At 41.4% G+C, this 18,067-nt stretch overlaps 1 protein-coding gene across 3 annotated transcripts in view; it reads left to right on the forward strand.

The window, feature by feature from the left end:
- The window catches only part of CYLD (CYLD lysine 63 deubiquitinase), a 73,496-nt gene extending 71,834 nt beyond the window's left edge, over nt 1-1,662 (forward strand). For all 3 annotated transcript variants that reach the window (XM_056526363.1, XM_056526362.1, XM_056526364.1), the window contains one exon: nt 1,127-1,662. In XM_056526363.1, coding sequence (XP_056382338.1) covers nt 1,127-1,311 — 185 coding nt within the window. In that variant the 3' untranslated portion in view covers nt 1,312-1,662. The remainder of the gene's footprint in view (nt 1-1,126) is intronic.
- Nucleotides 1,663-18,067: the final 16,405 nt, after the last annotated feature.

Here is an 18,067-nt window from a genome sequence, read left to right on the forward strand (position 1 = left end):
AGTCTCAGATGGTCGTACGTTCAATGATTCAATGGAACATACTACCCTCTGAGACTGACTGGATTTTTTGCACTTGTAGTGTATGTATGTCTTTATTTTGTAAACTGTGTACAAATATTGGTTCCGCTAGGTTATTTAGGTTTTTTCTGTACTGTTTTATTATATAACTATATATTTTCTATGAATTATGCAGTACTTTGTATTTCGCATTTGTTCTGTACTTGAGGATCCATAGGTGCTATCAAGGTTTTTTTTGGACTTAAAGGGGTACTCCACTCAAAGACATCTTATTCCCTATCTAAGGGATAGGGGATAAGATGTCTGATCGTGGGGGTCCCGCCGCTGGGAACCTTTGTGATCTCCTGCACGCCACCCCGGCATTCTTAACTATTCGTTCCAAACGCTGGGTTCGGGGCCCTGGTCGCGACAACAGTTCAGAATGCCGGGTGGCATGCAGGAGATCATAGGGGTTCCCAGCCGTTGGCGCTCAGGAGCTGTGCTTACTTCAGAGCCAGTAAGAAATGGCTGGTATAAGCAGCCAGGACTCACCACTAATGCCAGGCATCGGCAATCAGCCAAAAATTTTAGTTTTCTACATCATTAAAGAGGTACTCCGCTGCTCAGCATTTGGAACAAACTGTTCTGAACTCTGGAGCCGGGAGCTCGTGAAGTCATAGCCCGCCCCCTCATGACAACAAGCCCCGCCCCCTCAATGCAAGTCTACTGGAGGGGTTGTGACGCCCCCTCCCATAGACTTGCATTGAGGGGGTGGGGCTATGACGTCACGAGCTCCCGGCTCCTGAGTTCGGAACAGTTTGTTCCAAATGCTGAGCAGCGGAGTACCCCTTTAAGAGTTTTAAAAAAAAACATTTAAATGCTGTTACTAGCTTATAAAGGGGCTAAATGACCAAAGTGTTATTTTTGAGGTCGGTCATTGGCGGCAGGTGCCAGCTGCCAATAGCAGTTGGCACCTACTTACCGCCTATGAAGTTACCTCCGCTCCTGCCGCTGTACATGTAATACTGTCTGTGTTAATTTTCTGCAAAATAAATTTTTTTAAACTATTCAATAAAACTTTAGAAGTGTCTTTGACTAAATAGCTCTTACATTTTTGTTTTAATTTTAGGTGGGCAAAATGGATTTAACATTCCACAAGTCACCCCTTGCCCAGAAGTTGGGGAATACCTGAAAATGTCCTTGGAAGAACTTCATGCCTTAGACTCTCGAAACATTCAGGGTTGTGCGCGGCGGCTCCTGTGCGATGCATACATGTGCATGTACCAGAGCCCTACTATGAGCTTGTACAAATGAACAGCTGTAAGTTTATGACCTAGCTCTATAAAGACAGTCCGTAACCTGTAGCAGCTGGCGGAGCGACAGTGCTGCAAAGCAACAAGTATTCATATACAATGCAGAACGGCTGATGGAGAGTTTTTCCTACACTAAAATCCTTTAACCTATGTGCTGTCAACAACAGTAACTTACAGTTCAACTGTATTTAAAGGTTTTTGCACTTCAAGTGTTTTTTTTTTTTTTTCTTTTAAGTTCCACTGAATGTATGTAACAGTGAAGATTAAACCTGCTAAAGCTTTAAGTTATAATCTAATTTTAATGTGTTATTTTATTTTTTTTTGTTTGAAAAAGTATTAAATAGCACAAATGAAACAGTTTTAGTCTTGGGTTAATACTTTCTAAATGTGTAGTTTACTTTTAAAGAGTGCAGCAACCCAGTGCTCTCCCCTTCTGCTTTTAATATAACTTCTTGTATACATTATTATGCTGCGTTAATCAAAAGGAGGAGACTCCATTTAAATGCTGAGCACCTTTTGATTTTAAAGGGGTACTCTGCCCCTAGACATCTTATCCCCTATCAAAAGGATAAGGGATGAGATGTCTGATCGCAGGGGTCTCTGTGCAGCACCCGGTGTACATTTAGAACGCTGGGTGTGGGCGGCGGGGGTCATGACACCATGACCATGCCCCATGTGACGTCACACCACACACCCTCAATGCAAGTCTATGGGAGGGGGCGGGACGTCACGACCCCTGCCGTCTGCACCCAGCATTCAGAACAAAATGTTCTGAGCACTGGGGCAGTGGAGTACCCCTTTTATGGATTCACTATTCTGCTGAAAAGGTTATTCCATGATATAATGTTATGGCATATTTCTAGAATATGTCCTAATTCAGAGGATCTTAGAGGGCCCCAGAAGCCTTCTTCTAGTCAGTTACTGTCATTAAAGAAAAAAAAAAACACTTTTTTGACATGTTATCCCGAAAATATCAAAAGTTTAGATTGTACCAGGTTTCACTCCTGAGATCTGTGATCACTAGTTATAAGCTTGGGATGTTTAAAGAAGTGAATCGCTCGCTACCTGGCTGTCAATCAAATCCAACCCTTTTGCAATATAGGTCGATGCAGCAAAAAGGTCAGCTCTAGCCCTGTTCAGTGGAGGAAGTTGTGTAGCTAGAGACTCCTGAGGGAGTGGAGCTTGTTTCAGAGCATTGGGACCATAGAGATTGTTATTGCTGCAACTAAACAAGAAAAGTCTTATGAATATGTGTTTAAGAGTGTGTCTATATTAATAGATCAGTAGGTATTCTGGCCACTTTATCTATATCCTGACAACAGCTGACATTGTGTACTATTACATTGCACCTATTTATTATCTGATGCCCTTAGGATGATTATTGGGGGAGAGAGTATCCAGTCTTATACATGTAATGCAACTAGTGGAACTTCTCTTTATTATGCTCCCTGACCTAAAGGGAACCTGTCTGGTTCTATAAGTCCTCTCCGGTGCCTTGTAGATAAAGGGCACCATTGTTTTTCCTAGTACGGCATAAGAGGAAGCATATTGCTGTGCCCTTCATGTACCAGGGTACTGGTGAGAGCTTAAAGGGATACTCCAGTGGTAAACATTTTATTTTAAATCAACTGGTGCCAGAAAGTTAAACAGATTTGTAAATTATATGTATATATTTACCCCGAAGGGTACACAATGAATGCACATATAGTAAAGAGAAATTTCAATTGATATAAATTTTATTAAACATGTATAAAACAATTGATAAAATTGTATAAAATTAATCTAATCCTGGCACAGATATATATAGGTGAACAATCCACTGGGCCCTAGTGGTATTGATCACAAGAATGAAAAGACTTGATTCTAACAATCCTAAATGGTGGAAAAAAATAAATTAATAAAAATATATATATAAATGTGAAAAAAATATTTAAAAAAATATATACCGGTCTGGAAAAAGGGGATTGAGTCCTTTTCTGGTGCAGCTGATGAAATATCCTAGTGATGAATAAATGGACCAGTAGTGTATACACTTATACAATAGATTTTATCAGTCTATTGACTAGTACAGGCTTACTGGTCTGTATTAGATGCTGCTGTCACAGTGTATCTCACCCGCTCCTGGCGCTTGTTGTTGTCTCCGTCCACCATACGCCGGCTGCGCTGGCACAGGGCTGTCACTCGTGCAAAGTTCGGATTATGCAGGGGTACGTTTGGCACAACGTCCCCAGTGGCCTCCGTGCTGCTCCTGTGATGGTATTGCAGGGCGGGCGCAGCGCTGGCGTCCCTCGTGGTGGATAATGATGGAGAATGGTTGTTTCTCAGGGCGGGTGGAGAATGGATATTTCCCAGCAGATTCAGGTTAGTAAGAAATCATAGTATGAGTCCAGATCGGACTACAGCTGCAGTAGTGGATATTTCCAATGTGTAACAAGTCTCTGTGCCAGGTTCACACCAACAATGTGTGACAAGGTGCGGTAATTTGACCTAGACGCGTTTCAGGGTTCTTTTGCTGAATAGCATGACCCTTTCTTCAGTAGGAAAGATACAGAATATATTGAAGCTTTTCATATGGATCATTTATATATGGTGGTTCACATTTGGAGCTAATTTGTGAACAGAACAGAAGTAATATCTGGCCTGGATTACACAACTGAGTCTAGTAACTATTAATCCAAGTTCAGACTAGATGATGGCGTTTTCATTCACATATATGTGTGTTATAATTCGGGAGAGGAGTTAAACAGCAACATGAATCTTACTACTATAAACACAAAGATAACCTATAAAATCGCATCCAACTTATTGGATGCAGAAAAGAACTGTTGGATGCGATTTTATAGGTTATCCTTGTGTTAAGTAACAAACTCGGTGTTTCGCAACCAATGTGCCTCCAGCTGTTGCATAACTACAACTCCCAGCATGTTTGGTCTGTCAGTGAATGCTTGGAGTTGTTTTGCAACAGCTGGAGGTTTGCCCCCCCCCATGTGAATGTACAGGGTACATCCACACAAGAGGGTTTACAACGAGTTCTGCTGAAAGTTTGAGTTGCGGCAATTTTTCCGCCGAGCTCAAACTCCCAGAGAGAAACTCACTGCAAACCTCCGCCTGTGTGAATGTGCACTAAAAACACTACACTACACAAAATAAAAAGTAAAACACTACATACCCCTACACAGTCTCCCCCCCCCCCCCACAAAAAAAAAAAATAATCTTGTACGGCAAACAAAAGTCTTGTCCATTTCCAAAACGGAGCCTCCAGCTGTTGAAAAACAACAACTCACAGTATTGCCGGACAGCCACTGACTGTCAAGGCATGCTGGGAGTTTTGCAACAGCTGGAGACACCCTGTTTGGGAAACACTGCCGTAGGGTATTTTTGTGACGTATTCAAATCCCCAATTTAGGCCTCAAATGCGCATGGTGCTCTCTCGCTTCGGAGCCCTGTCGTATTTCAAGGAAACAGTTTAGGGCCACATATAGGGTATCTCCGTACTCGGGAGAAATTGCGCTACAAATTTTTGGGGGTATTTACCCCTTATGAAAAGGTAAAGTTGGGGGCTAAACCAGCCTGTTAGTGTAAAAATTTTTTTTTTTACACTAACATGCTGGTGTTGCCCCATACTTTTATTTTTCACAAGCTGTAAATGGAAAAAAGACCCCCAAAATTTGTAACGCAGTTTCTCCTGAGTACAGAAATACCCCATATGTGGGCACGCAACATGGCTCAGAAGTGAGAGCGCACTATGTACATGTCTAAATTGGGGTGATTTGCACAGGGGTGGCTGATTTTACAGCGGTTCTGACATAAACGCAAAAACAATAAATACCCACATGTGACTCCATTTTGGAAACTACACCCCTCAGGGAATGTAACAAGGGGTATAGTGAGCCTTAAGACCCTACAGGTGTTTGACAAATTTTCGTTAAAGTTGGATATGAAAATGTAAAAAAATTTAAATTTTCACCAAAATGCTGGTGTTACCCTAACTTTTTCATATTCACATGGGAGAATAGGAAAAAAGCTCCCCCAAATTTGTAACCCCATTTCTACTGAGTAAGAACATACCCATATGTGGATATAAAGTGCTCTGCGGGCGAACTACAATGCTCAGAAGAGAAGGAGCGACATTGGGCTTTCGGCAAGAGAAGGTGTCTGAAATTGAAGGCCATGTGTGTTTACAAAGCTCCCATAGTGCCAGAACAGTGGAACCCCACCCCCACATGTGACCCCATTTTGGAAACTACACCCCTCACGTAATGTAATAAGGGGTACAGTGAGCATTTACTACCCACAGGTGTCTGACAGATTTTTGGAACAATGGTTCGTTAAAATGAAAAATTTTATTATTCATTTGCACAGCCCATTGTTCCAAAGATCTGTCAAATGCCAGTGGGGTGTAAATGTTCACTGCACCCCTTATTCAATTCTGTGAGGGGTGTAGTTTCCAAAATGGGGTCACATGTGGGGGGGGGGTCCACTGTTCTGGCACCACGGGGGGCTTTGTAAACACACATGGCCTCCGAGTTCTATTCCAACCAAAGTCTCTCACCAAAAGCCCAATGGTGCTCCTCCTCTTCTGAGCATTGTAGTTCGCCCGCAGAGCACTTTACATCCACATATGGGGTATTTCCATACGCAGAAGAAATGGGGTTACAAATTTTGGGAGGCTTTTTCTCCAATTACCCCTTGTGAAAATGAAAAATTTGGGGTAGCACCAGCATTTTAGTGAAAAAAAATCACATTTTTCATTTTCACGTTCAACTTTAGCAGAAATTTGTCAAGCACCTGGGGGGTTTTGAGGCTCACTATACCTCTTGTTTCGTTCCTTTAGGGGTGTAGTTTCCAAAATAGTATGCCATGTGTGTTTTTTTTTTTGCTGTTCTGGTACCATAGGGGCTTCCTAAATGAGACATGCCCCCCAAAAACAATTTTAGCAAAATTTGCTTTCCGAATGTGACACTTCTTCTCTTCTGAGCATTGCAGTGCGCCTGCAGTGCACTTGACAACTACATAGTCAGAAGAGATGGGGTTTCAAATTTTGGGGGGCATTTTCTCATTACTCATTACTAAAAATGTAAAATTTGGGGGAAAACCAGCATTTTAGTGAAAAAATTAATAAATTCATTTACACATCCGACTTTAACAAAAAGTCGTAAAACACCTGTGGGATGTTAAGGCTCAGTGGACCCCTTGTTACATTCCTTGGGGGGTGTAGTTTCCAAAATAGTATGCCATGGGGTTTTCTGCTTTTCTGGAACCATAGGGGCTTCCTAAATGTGAATTATCCCCCAAAAACCATTTCAGAAAAACTCTCCAAAATCGCATTGTCGCTCCTTCCCTTCTGAGCATTGTAGTGCACCCACAGAGCACTTGACATCCACATATGAGGTATTTCCTTACCTTGTAAAATTTCAAAAACTGGGTCTACAAGAACATGCGAGTGTAAAAAATGAAAATTTTTAATTTTCTCCTTTACCTTGCTGCTATTCCTGTGAAACATCTAAAGGGTTAACACACTTTCTGAATGTAATTTTGAATACTTTGGGGGGTGCAGTTTTTATAATTGGATAATTTATGGGGTATATATAAGACCCCTCAAATCCACTTCAAAACTGAACTGGTCCCTAAAAAATTAAGATTTTGAACATTTTGTGGAAAATTGGAAAATTGCTGCTGAACTTTGAAGCCCTCTGATGTCTTCCAAAAGTAAAAACATGTCAACTTCAAGATGCAAATATAAAGTAAACCTATTGTATATGTAAATCAATATATAATTTATTCGCAATATCCATTTTCCTTACAAGCAGAGAGTTTCAAAGTTAGAAAAATGCTAAATTTTCTTGAAAATTTTGGGATGCAAGTAACGTCCTTAAGGGGTTAAACTTAGGGCAAATGGAGGTCTTTCAGGACAGTACTCCCTGTTAATCACTATTGCAATTATCCATTGACAGCAACTGTTTGTATGGTTTGTATGTTGAGTCCATAACTCTCAATGTCATCCCAAAATAAGAAAACCTGAGAAATAAAGAAGAATAAGCCCCAAAAATTTAATATATATATATATATATATATATATATATATATATATATTTAATTTTTTGGCTTATTTTTTTTTATTAAATAAGTTCTATTGAACTCAACATTATGTACAGATATATATATATATATATATATATATATATATATATATATATATATATAGTGTACGTAATGTTGAGTTCAATAGAACTTATTTAATTAAAAAGATGGGATTCTGCGAGCGGAGATTCCGCAGTGTGAACGCATCCTTAGAAGGAAAACTACAAATTCAAACAACACCTTTATACTTTTGAAAATGTGTGCTTTTACTACTTCGCATTAAACTAGATTACAGTATTAATCCTGATGCAGTCATTATTATTTCATAAACAAAGTAGTGCAAAAATAAATGAGGGGTCTCTATCTGCTCCACCTGAGACTCAGCTAAGGACGCTGTTAGATATAGAAGGCAAAAAGCGGCTGCAGCACACAAAATAAGTGAAAAAATGGTGGTAGCTTTAATCCATTATAAATACAGATGCAACGTTTCAGCTGCCAGTGCAGCCTTTATCAAGCATACTTGATAAAGGCTGCACTGGCAGCTGAAACGTTGCATCTGTATTTATAATGGATTAAAGCTACCACCATTTTTTCACTTATTTTGTGTGCTGCAGCCGCTTTTTGCCTTCTACATTGGGGCCAGGGACCACGGTCCATTTGGTTGCTTGCACCAGAGATATTTTCTATAAGGAGTGCTACTTTTCGCTATATCTTCTTCTATCTATCTATTTATATATATATATATATATATATATATATATATATATATATATATATACATATATATATATAGTAAACAAATATCAAAAATAAAATTAAATGCTGCTGGGTTGTAAACAAAAACAGCACAAAGTATCTAATGTGTCTTATTTTAATCCAAATGACCCACAAAATAAAGAAAACATGTCATTTTTACCATTAAGTGTACAGCGTGAGAACAAAACCCTCCAAAAATTACCAAAATTTCATTTTTCTTTTTAATTATCCCAAACCAATAATATAGTTTTGGTATGGTAAAATAAGTGATGTCATTACAAAATACAATTGCTCAAAAAACAAGCCCTCACATGGGTTTGTGGATGGAGATATAAAAGAGGTATGGCTCTCAGAAGGCGAGGACAAAAAAACGAAAAAGCAAAAATAAAATTGGCTGTGTCCTGTTATGTGTAATACCGGAAAATTGCTGAAAGTAGTGTAGGTCGGCATTTCTGTAGTGGTGCACATGGCGGATACGTCCAGAATATATGTAGAGTCCGGCAGTTACAAAGTCTGCTTGTAAAATGTTCATTTACATCAAAAGGGTGAAGAACAGGACATGTTTCGGCATGACAGCAGAGGAAGGCTTATGCTGAAACGCGTCCAGTGGAAAGACAATTATTTAACCATAAATTTGTCTCGACCAGAGGATTCTCACTAGATTTCTGACAGAGGAATGAAAAGAATAATTCCGAGAGCCAAGGTTTACTTGTGGAGAGCTTCAAAAACACGTAAAATTAGAAGGTACTGTTGTCTTTAAGAAATAATATTTAGTGAGATTTCACCGGCTGTATATAGATATAAGCTATATAACATAACAGAATGAATAAAGATAAAATCATTAAAAAATGTAGAAAATAAGTTAGAATTAAAGTAGTTACTGTATGATGTGTGAAGTGTGATGGGCCCATCCAGTCTTACCACTGCAGTGGTCACCAGGACTTACGGTCAGAAAGGAATTTTGCCCCTCACAAGGGTTTTTTTATTTTGCTTTTCTCTAGTTCACACATTTTTATGCAGTAAATCCTACAAATTTAACCGGATGGTTAAAATTCTAAGGATTTGTTTTTTCAGTGTTAGTAATAAAAACTAGCAGAATCTATTCATTGTGTCTCTGTCTTCTTTCTCTGAGTTTTGTCATTCATTATAGAATCCCCTGAACACTCTGGTGATAAATTGTCTATTACCGCAGTTTACTTGTACCATCAACATAAATACAACTATAATAAAATCCCTTCAGTCTGGCAGCGAATTGTGCACAGAACGTAGGATCTGTAATCATGATGGAAGAATCCTATGGGACCCGGCCAAAGTAAAACCTCGGCTACTCTGCCTTGCTGACTGTGTATGAATCCAACTCGAACAATACCCCCTCTATTGAGATCTTGATGAAGAAAATAAGTAATCACAGTGGCCACTGTTCATGTGTTCCTGTTTTTTGATGTGGGCTTACAGTATACAGCGGGTGAATAAGTATTGAACACGTCACCATTTTTCTCTCTAAGTATTGTTTCTTTGAGAGAACAGTACTTGCTGATTCCAAGTCTTTTAGAAGCTCTCCACAAGTGTCCTTGGCTCTTTGACAACTATTCCGATGATTTTTTTTTTCCTCACTCCTCTTGCAAGGAGCACCTGGTCGTGGCAACTTTATGGTGAAATGATCTTTTCACTTCCGTGTTATGGCCCCAACAGTGCTCACTGGAACATTCAGAAGCATAGAAATGCACCTGTAACCAAGACGGTCTTGAAACAGCCCTTTGCTTTTACCCATCATGAGCAGAGTGTCCTGTGTGACCCTTGGCAATGAGACCATTGTGTAGGCCATCAATTGGGAATGAACCAGCTGATATTAATTTGTACTGACAAGTTGCTGGTTTACTTTTTAATTACTGATAGAGTTCAGCTGTTGTCTTGGCTTTCCATATCTTTTTGTACCTCCTTTTCTTCATGTGTTCAGTACTTTTCCCTGTGTCATTTTACGTGATTAGACTACTTTCACACTACTGTTGGGCCCATTGAGAACGGCCATTAAATTATTATTTTTTTTTACTTTAAAGGCAGTTATCTGGACGGGGCAACAACAGGTCCCTATGGATCCCATTATAGTCAATGGGTTCCGTCGGGTGCCGTTATTTTGCAGCAGGAGTAGCGGGAGAAAAAGACAGCGCTTGCAGTATTTTTTCTCCCGCTCTTCTCTCCAGGTTACCCCCGATGACCGTCACAATGCAGTGTAAAAGTAGCCTTACATATAGCTAAATTTCTGAGCTTATTTGTTTTGGTTTCTTTGTATATATTGTTTACTTGTGTTGTTCTCCACATTTGCTGAGAATTTCATGTCAATAGCACCTTTTGGAAATATATTTAACCGGTTTTCATTTTAGCACGAGGCGGCTCATCCTGAGATTGCAACCAGTGTATGGTGCGGGCTCCTGACTTGAGCCCACGCCATACCGGCCAGCCCTCAGCTGATTCCTGTAGCTGGGGGCCGCCGTTAACAGCATGGGGTGATCGCTGAATCCTGCTATTAATCCTTTAGATTGCCACTGTCAAAGATGACAGTAGCGTCTAAAGGGACCTTTAATCCAGTGGGGTAGATCGGGGGAGCAACCCACTTCTGAGGTAGCTAGAGGGCTTACCTCTCTTCCCGTGCTGGCTTCGGCTCTGTTATTGATAGAGCCTGGCTGAACCAGGCTATATCAATCGAGGGCAGAGCACACAGATCAATGTAGTTCTATGGAACTATATTGATCTGTATGAGGAATCTAATGATTTCTCCTAAAAGTCCTCTAAGGGACTAATAAAGTGTAAAAAAAAAAAAAAGTTTAAAGGAAAACTGTCAATCTGATCACCCACACTAAACCCACTAACAAATACACTGGGTTATAGTGTGGATGACTAGGAATCCAAAGAGGGGTCACTTACTATAATCAGTGCTGTGGTTCCCGAAATATTGGCTGGCAAAGGTCCTCTTCTGAATTCAGGAAGTTGCGCACAAGAGGCTGGCCGCCCCTGCTTCTTTCTGTCTTCTCAATCAGCCGTCATATTAGAGGACATATTAGAGGAGGCAATTATAAAAAATTCTGGCCCAAAAAGAAACCCGGTGGATAGTGACATTGGGGACTATGACACCCACAGGTCTGAACGAGCAGCTAAGCTTCACACCATTCTTATAAGATAAAGTTTACTGTGCTGTTTGCCTTGATTTTAATGCTATCTTTTTTTTTTTTTCAAGGTTTTAGTAATTTGGATATCATCTTATTTCATGTGAAAAGTCTTCATGCTTAGTTCCTGGCTCCCTATATAAGTGTGTTTGAATTCATCTTGATCAACCTCACGGAAATTCTCTTCCTTCAGTGTATTATGCCAATTATTGTATACTAGCTGAGTACCCAGTGCTGCCTGGTTTTTCCTACCTAATCCTTGTGGGGGAGGAAAAGCAACAAAGTAGAAAACTTTTGTCCTCATATCCCGTTCTCAAATTCTGACCCCATATCTTTTCCTCATGTCCTGACCTCATATACTGTCCGCATGTCCGACCTCATATCTCTTCCCTGTATCCCATCCCCATGTCCCATCCCCTTATCCCTTCCCCATATATCATCCTCATATCCCAGGTCCCATGTATGTAATCCGAATTTCTAATCCTCATCTCCCGTCCTCAGGTGGGGCTGAGTTGTGATGAAGATATTGTAAACTGAAAATTAAAGGGGTGTGATTTAAAGGGTGGGCGTGTATTTGAAAGATGGGGCATGGAATGCGTGGAGGGTGTGGCTTGCCAGCTGAACTGACACATTCACCAGGAGATACAGAGCGGAGATTGTGGAGTAAGGTACCAGAAGTCCTTTATACTTGCATGGGGTAGGTTAGGGTTAATATCACTATCCAATATTTTTATTTGACATATCAGTAACATGTGACCAAGTATTATCGAAATATCTCCAGCTGTTTGGAAGTTATGCTGTAACATACATTTACCATAGATTTGCATTGGATTTTAAACAAAAACCCTGAACGACTCAAATGGGGGTAGGTAGGGGTTAAATAACTATCCTTTATTTTTAGTTGACATATAATTAACATGTGAACAAATATTATCAAAATATCTCCAGGTGTTTGGAAGTTATGCAGTAACATATATTTCCCATAGACTTGTATGGGACTTTAAACAAAAACCCCGCCCCTGTCAAATGGGGGTGGGTAATGGTTTATTTACCTATCCTATGAATGTTGTTGACATATAAGTAACGTGTGCCAAGTTTCATGTTAATATTTGTAGCTGTTTGGACGTGATACTGGAACATACACACACACACACACCTGGAGTTTTTTTTATATATATATACTAGCTGAGTACCCGGCGTTGCCCGGTTTTTCCTTCCTAATCCTAGTTGTGGAGGAAAATCAACAAAGGAAGCTTTTGACTTCATATCCCGTCCTCATATATTGTTGTTATAGCCCAACCACATATCCCAATCTTCTATTCCGACCTCCTATCCCGTCCTCCTATCCCGACCTTCTATTCCTTCCTCATATCCTGTCCTCTTGACCTCCTATCTCGACCTCCTATCCCGACCTCCTATCTCAACCTCCTATCCCGTCCTGATATCCCGTCCTCCTATCTCGACCTCCTATCCCGACCTGTAATATGTGTACCAGGTATTGAAATATCTCCAGCCGTACGGAAGTTATGTGGGAACATACATTTCCCATTGATTTGCATGGGACTTTAAACAAAAACCCCAACCCTCACAAATGGGGGTAGTTAAGGGTTAAATTAACTATCCTATATTTTAAGTGGTCATATAAGTAACGTGACCAAGTATTATCGAAATATCTCCAGCCGTTTGGAAGTTATGCGGTAACATATATTTCCCATAGACTGGTATGGGGCTTTAAACAAAACCCCGACCCTGGAAAATGGGGGTGAGTAAGGGTTAAAGGGGTTCTCCGGTGGTTACACATCTTTTCCCCTATCCAAAGGATAGGGGATAAGATGCCTGATTGCGGGAGTCCCGCCTCTGGGGACCCCCGTGATCTTGCACGCGGCACCCCGTTTGTAATCCGCCCCTCAATGCAAGTCTATGGGAGAGGGCGGGACAGCTATCACGCCCCCTCCCGTAGGCTTGCATTGAGGGGCAGAGAGGGAGTGATGCATGTTTAATCAGCACTTAAGGCTGAATAACAATAGAGGCTAAAGCCCTGCTACTAGTGATGAGCGGCATTGGCCATATTCGAATTTGCGATATTTCGCGAATATATAGATGTCCTATATTCACGAATTTCGCGTATTCGTTATATTTGCATATTCGCGTATTCGAGGAAGAAAACAGTGAGGGGGTGGGCAACTTTACTATTGGTTGCTAGGGATGTTGTTGATAACCTCTGACAAGTGTATTTGCATAATTCTAATTGGTCCACAAGTGAAAAGAAGGAATATGCAAATATACGGCAAAACAAATATTCACAATTTTGATTATATATAGCGAATATATTCGTAATATTCTTGAATTTGCGATATTCGCGATAAAATTTTGAAATGCGAATATCCGCGCCCAACACTACCTGCTACCCCCTATAGGCACATTATATGAGATCTACTGTATATATCGCTGCTAACTACAGTGACCCCCCGACCTACGATGGCCCCGACATATGATAAAATCGACATACGATGCTTTTATATGTCGGGGCCATCGCATTAACTGCTATCCGACAGCGCAAAATGCTTAAGCTGCTGTCGGATAGCAGTTTAATCATCCCTGGCAGGTTCGCTTACCTATTTCCGCTGCTCCGGGTCTACTTCGCGATCCTCCGGTGTCTTGCGCATCTTCTCCAGGGTCCGGGCATCGCTTTCCGGCGTCGTTATTACGTCACTACGCATGCCGCGCCGGCGCAGCAGCATAATAACGTCACCAGAAAGTGACGCCCGGACCCTGCAGAAGATGCTGAAGAAGCCGGAGGATCGCGAAGAAGACACCGGAGCAGCGGGACAGCATCGGGAGCCCCTGGAACAGCAACGGGAGCGGTGAGGACCTGGTCCGGAGCGGCGGGGATAGGTGAGTACAGCTTCCTATACTTTACATTGCACGAATCCCTCAACATACGATGGATTCGACAAACGATGGGTCGTTTGGAACGAATTACCATCGTATGTTGAGGGACCACTGTATATTGTTTTGTATACTGTCTGGAGACAGATAGTTTAAGCGTGACCTGTCCCATCATCTTTTTGTATTTATTAGTCTAATTACCTACCTAATATTGTATAAACAGAATCATTTTTTCACATGTACTTCTTTTTAATACGGTGATTAATAAAAGTATATTTTTATCAGTAGCAATTGCTCTAGTTTTCCCTTCATGTATAAAATTCTTCCCTATTAGCAATGTTATAGTTCAGTAAGCAGGCACCATAGTCTGCAGGGATGCTGGGTGCACCATTACATTGAAAATTTTACCTTAATCTCTGAATGTGCACATGTGGGACTGCATAGATCTCTGTCAAGGCCTGGTGAGATTGGGTTAACGCTGCTCTGGAGTGCCATCTTGTGGCGAGAGCATGAAACATCCACATATATTCCTGTGGACATAGGGGGAGATTTATCAATTTTGCCTGTTGACAGTTTCTTTTTACCCTTTTTTTTTTCACTTTGGTTTTCGTGGACATGCACCAAATTTATCATTTGGTGCAAGTTGTTAGTAATTTTGGCTCAAATGTTGAAATCAGCTGTTCACAGCGCCTTTTACACAGAACTTACCGCCACAGAGGACGCGTAGTTTACCCTGTAGAGCAGCCATTTCGGAGTCCCTCCTGCAGTATATCAGCAAGCGACGTGAGTTATTTTCTATTTTGGGGTTTATAGATATATCATGTGAAATGGATTTTATTTTCAACTTGAGTAGTTTTTTTTGGTTATTTTAGTGCAGTGGTCTTCAACCTGCGGACCTCCAGATTTTGCAAAACTACAATTCCCAGCATGCCCGGACAGCCGTTGGCTGTCCGGGCATGCTGGGAGTTGTATTTTTGCAACATCTGGAGGTCCACAGGTTGGAGACCACTGCTTTAGTGCTAACCTTTCCTGAACCTGTGTGGCCATGTTCAATGCTGGCTCAATGGAGGGTGAAGGTTCCTCAGAGACAACTATGTCGCAGGATAGTATTGAGCAGCCCTGGAGGCGTCGCTGCTTTCACAAAAAAAAAAATAAAAATTATGTATTTTGACCCCTTTATATTTTCTGACATTGCTAAGTGTGTTTTCCATGTGCAAAATTTCTTGGCGGGGATTGGCGCAAAAAAAAAAACCCTAAAGGCGCAAAATTGCGCCAAAGATCGATTGGCACAAATGATGAATTACTGACTAAAGTTAAAATCACACACAGGACCGTTTGAGTTTGATAAAGTTGTAAAAATGACCGGAGAAAATGCGCCAAACTTTGGTGCAAAAAGACACTGCGCCAAAGTTACGTTAAAAAAAACACATAAATCCTTTGATAAATACCCCCCATAGACTTATACTAGTGGATTGTTTTTATCACTGCTTGCACTGTCTGACTAAGTTAGAACAGTTGTCCAAATGTTAAATGTTCCCATTGTTTGAGAATGTCAAAAAAATAATAGACCACGCTCTATACACCTATTTAATCCTTACAGTGTCCAGCGCCACTGTTCTGTTCCTCCCTGAAAAGATGATATGCTGATGTATTTAGGACATTCCTACCGCAGACAATTATCCTAAATGGTGTGTACTGGGCAAAACCATTTTATCCCCTATCCAAAGGAGAGGGGATAACATTTCTGATCGCAGGGAGCCCGCTGCTGAGACACCCCCCCCCCCCACCCAACGATCTCCCTGCAGCACCTGCATTCTATGCAGGGACTGCGTCTCTAGTTTCGGAAACCTCCGGGTCTCCGGGACTGGGGACGTGACACGCCACGCCCCCTCCATTCATGTCTATGGGAGGGGGCGCGAATGGAGGGGGCATGGCGTGATGTCATGTCCCCAGTCACGGAAACCTGGCCGGGTGCTACAGGGAGATAGCAGGGGGTCTCAGCAGCGTCCCCCCCCCCCCCCCTGCGATAAGACATCTTATCCCCTATCCTCTGGATAGGGCATAAAATATTTTTGTCCGGAATACGCCTTTAAAGTGTACCTGTCCTTTACAAAAGGTTTTTATATAATGTAGAAAACATACTTTATATCATTGGCGCTGTGATGGCGCAGTCATGTAATATTAGCGACATTTGTGTGACTTTCGTAGCAGATGTTTTTGAGTAGCAGTACACCTATTTCCGATCTAGACATGGAGTGCACCCTTATTTATCATATGGGACTTTTAGAATAAGTTGCTAAAAATTGCGCAAACCCCGATTTCCAGGCACTAAAGTACGCTGACCAAAAGTACACGTACAAAACCTCGTAGGCTAGAGCTTTTCCCGTCCGTGGAAAGCGGCGGGGAATTCATCATCTACAGTACACACTTATGATAAACTACACGCTGCAACGGAAAAAATTAGACAGAAAAAAGGGCGGTAAAAAAAGAGTAGGGTACACTTTGAATGATAAATCTCCCCCACATTGCTTAAAAAGTGTGTAAATCTTTGTGTGAAAAAATTCTGTCTTGTCCTTCAGCTTTTGCCTGTGTGTCTGTGTGTGCAGAGACAAAATACAGGAAGTGTGGGCGGAACAAGTCCTGCTTGTCCCAATGCAAAGAGCTCTACTTGTCCTGCCCTCACTTCCTGTATTTTGTCTCTGCACAGAGACACACAGGCAATAGCTGCAGGGACAAGACACCATTTTTTACACAAAAATATACCAATTTTTTAGCTTACAATATACATATCAGTGGCATCACTAGGTTAAAACATTTGGGGCCCGTGCCCTGAATCAAAAGACAAGTGCCTTGAATCTCAACTGCTGAGTGAATCCATAAGTCAGTGTTTCCCAACCAATGTGCCTCCAGTTGTTGCAAAACTACAACTCCCAGCATGCCCAGACAGCCAAAGGCTGTCTGGGCATGCTGGGAGTTGTAGTTTGAAACATCTATAGGCACCCTGCTTGGTAAATATTGCTGTACGGGCAGGCGATTTCGGCCTACCTGCTCAGCTCCTCCCCCTGCTGTTAGAGAAAAGACCTAAGATACTTGTCAAGGCTATGTCACAGATGGCTGGAGTGGTACAATGAACCCCAATGTCCTCCTAATTGCCATAATTGTCAAAGGTTAGGGACTGCGCTTATGTGTCGGTGGTACAAGTTCCCCTGGGGCACAAATTGATACTGTTCATGGCTGGTACAGTTTGGGGTGGCCTTGATGGTGTAGATGAGACCAGACACAGGGAGAAAAAGCGTAAGTGCAATGGTTCTTTACTGGGAGACCTGAGAAACTTTCAATACAATACAGTTAACGTTGAACTCCCATTTCTGGTGGCGTAGAAAGGGTTACCCATGTAAAAGAGAGGTTCTGCTGCTGAGAGTGCTAGTGCCTGAGTGTTTCTGAATGTTGCTGAATATATACTGTAATATATACTGCCTTTAGGTGGCGTGTGCTCTCCCCGTTTGGCTTGCATGGGTTTTCCTGCTATTGTTTCCTAGGTCTGGCCGTCAGCCTCCATATAGGTCCTAGAATATTTGCTATGGAGCCCTTGCTCAGCTATTCTCCCCTCAGACTTAGGTTTAAAGGGGTACTCCCGTGGAAAACTTTCTTTTTTTAAATCAACTGGTGCCAGAAAGGTAAACAGATTTGTCAATGACTTCTATTAAAAAATCTTAATCCTTCCAATACATTTTATGGGCTGTATACTACAGAGGAAATGCTTTTCTTTTTGGATTTCTCTTATGTCACGACCACAGTGCTCTCTGCTGACCTCTGCTGCCCATTTTTGGGACTGTCCAGAGCAGGAGAAAATCCCCATAGCAAACATAT

Source organism: Hyla sarda, chromosome 6 (genome assembly GCF_029499605.1).
Source record: "Hyla sarda isolate aHylSar1 chromosome 6, aHylSar1.hap1, whole genome shotgun sequence".
Classification (NCBI taxonomy): domain Eukaryota; kingdom Metazoa; phylum Chordata; class Amphibia; order Anura; family Hylidae; genus Hyla; species Hyla sarda.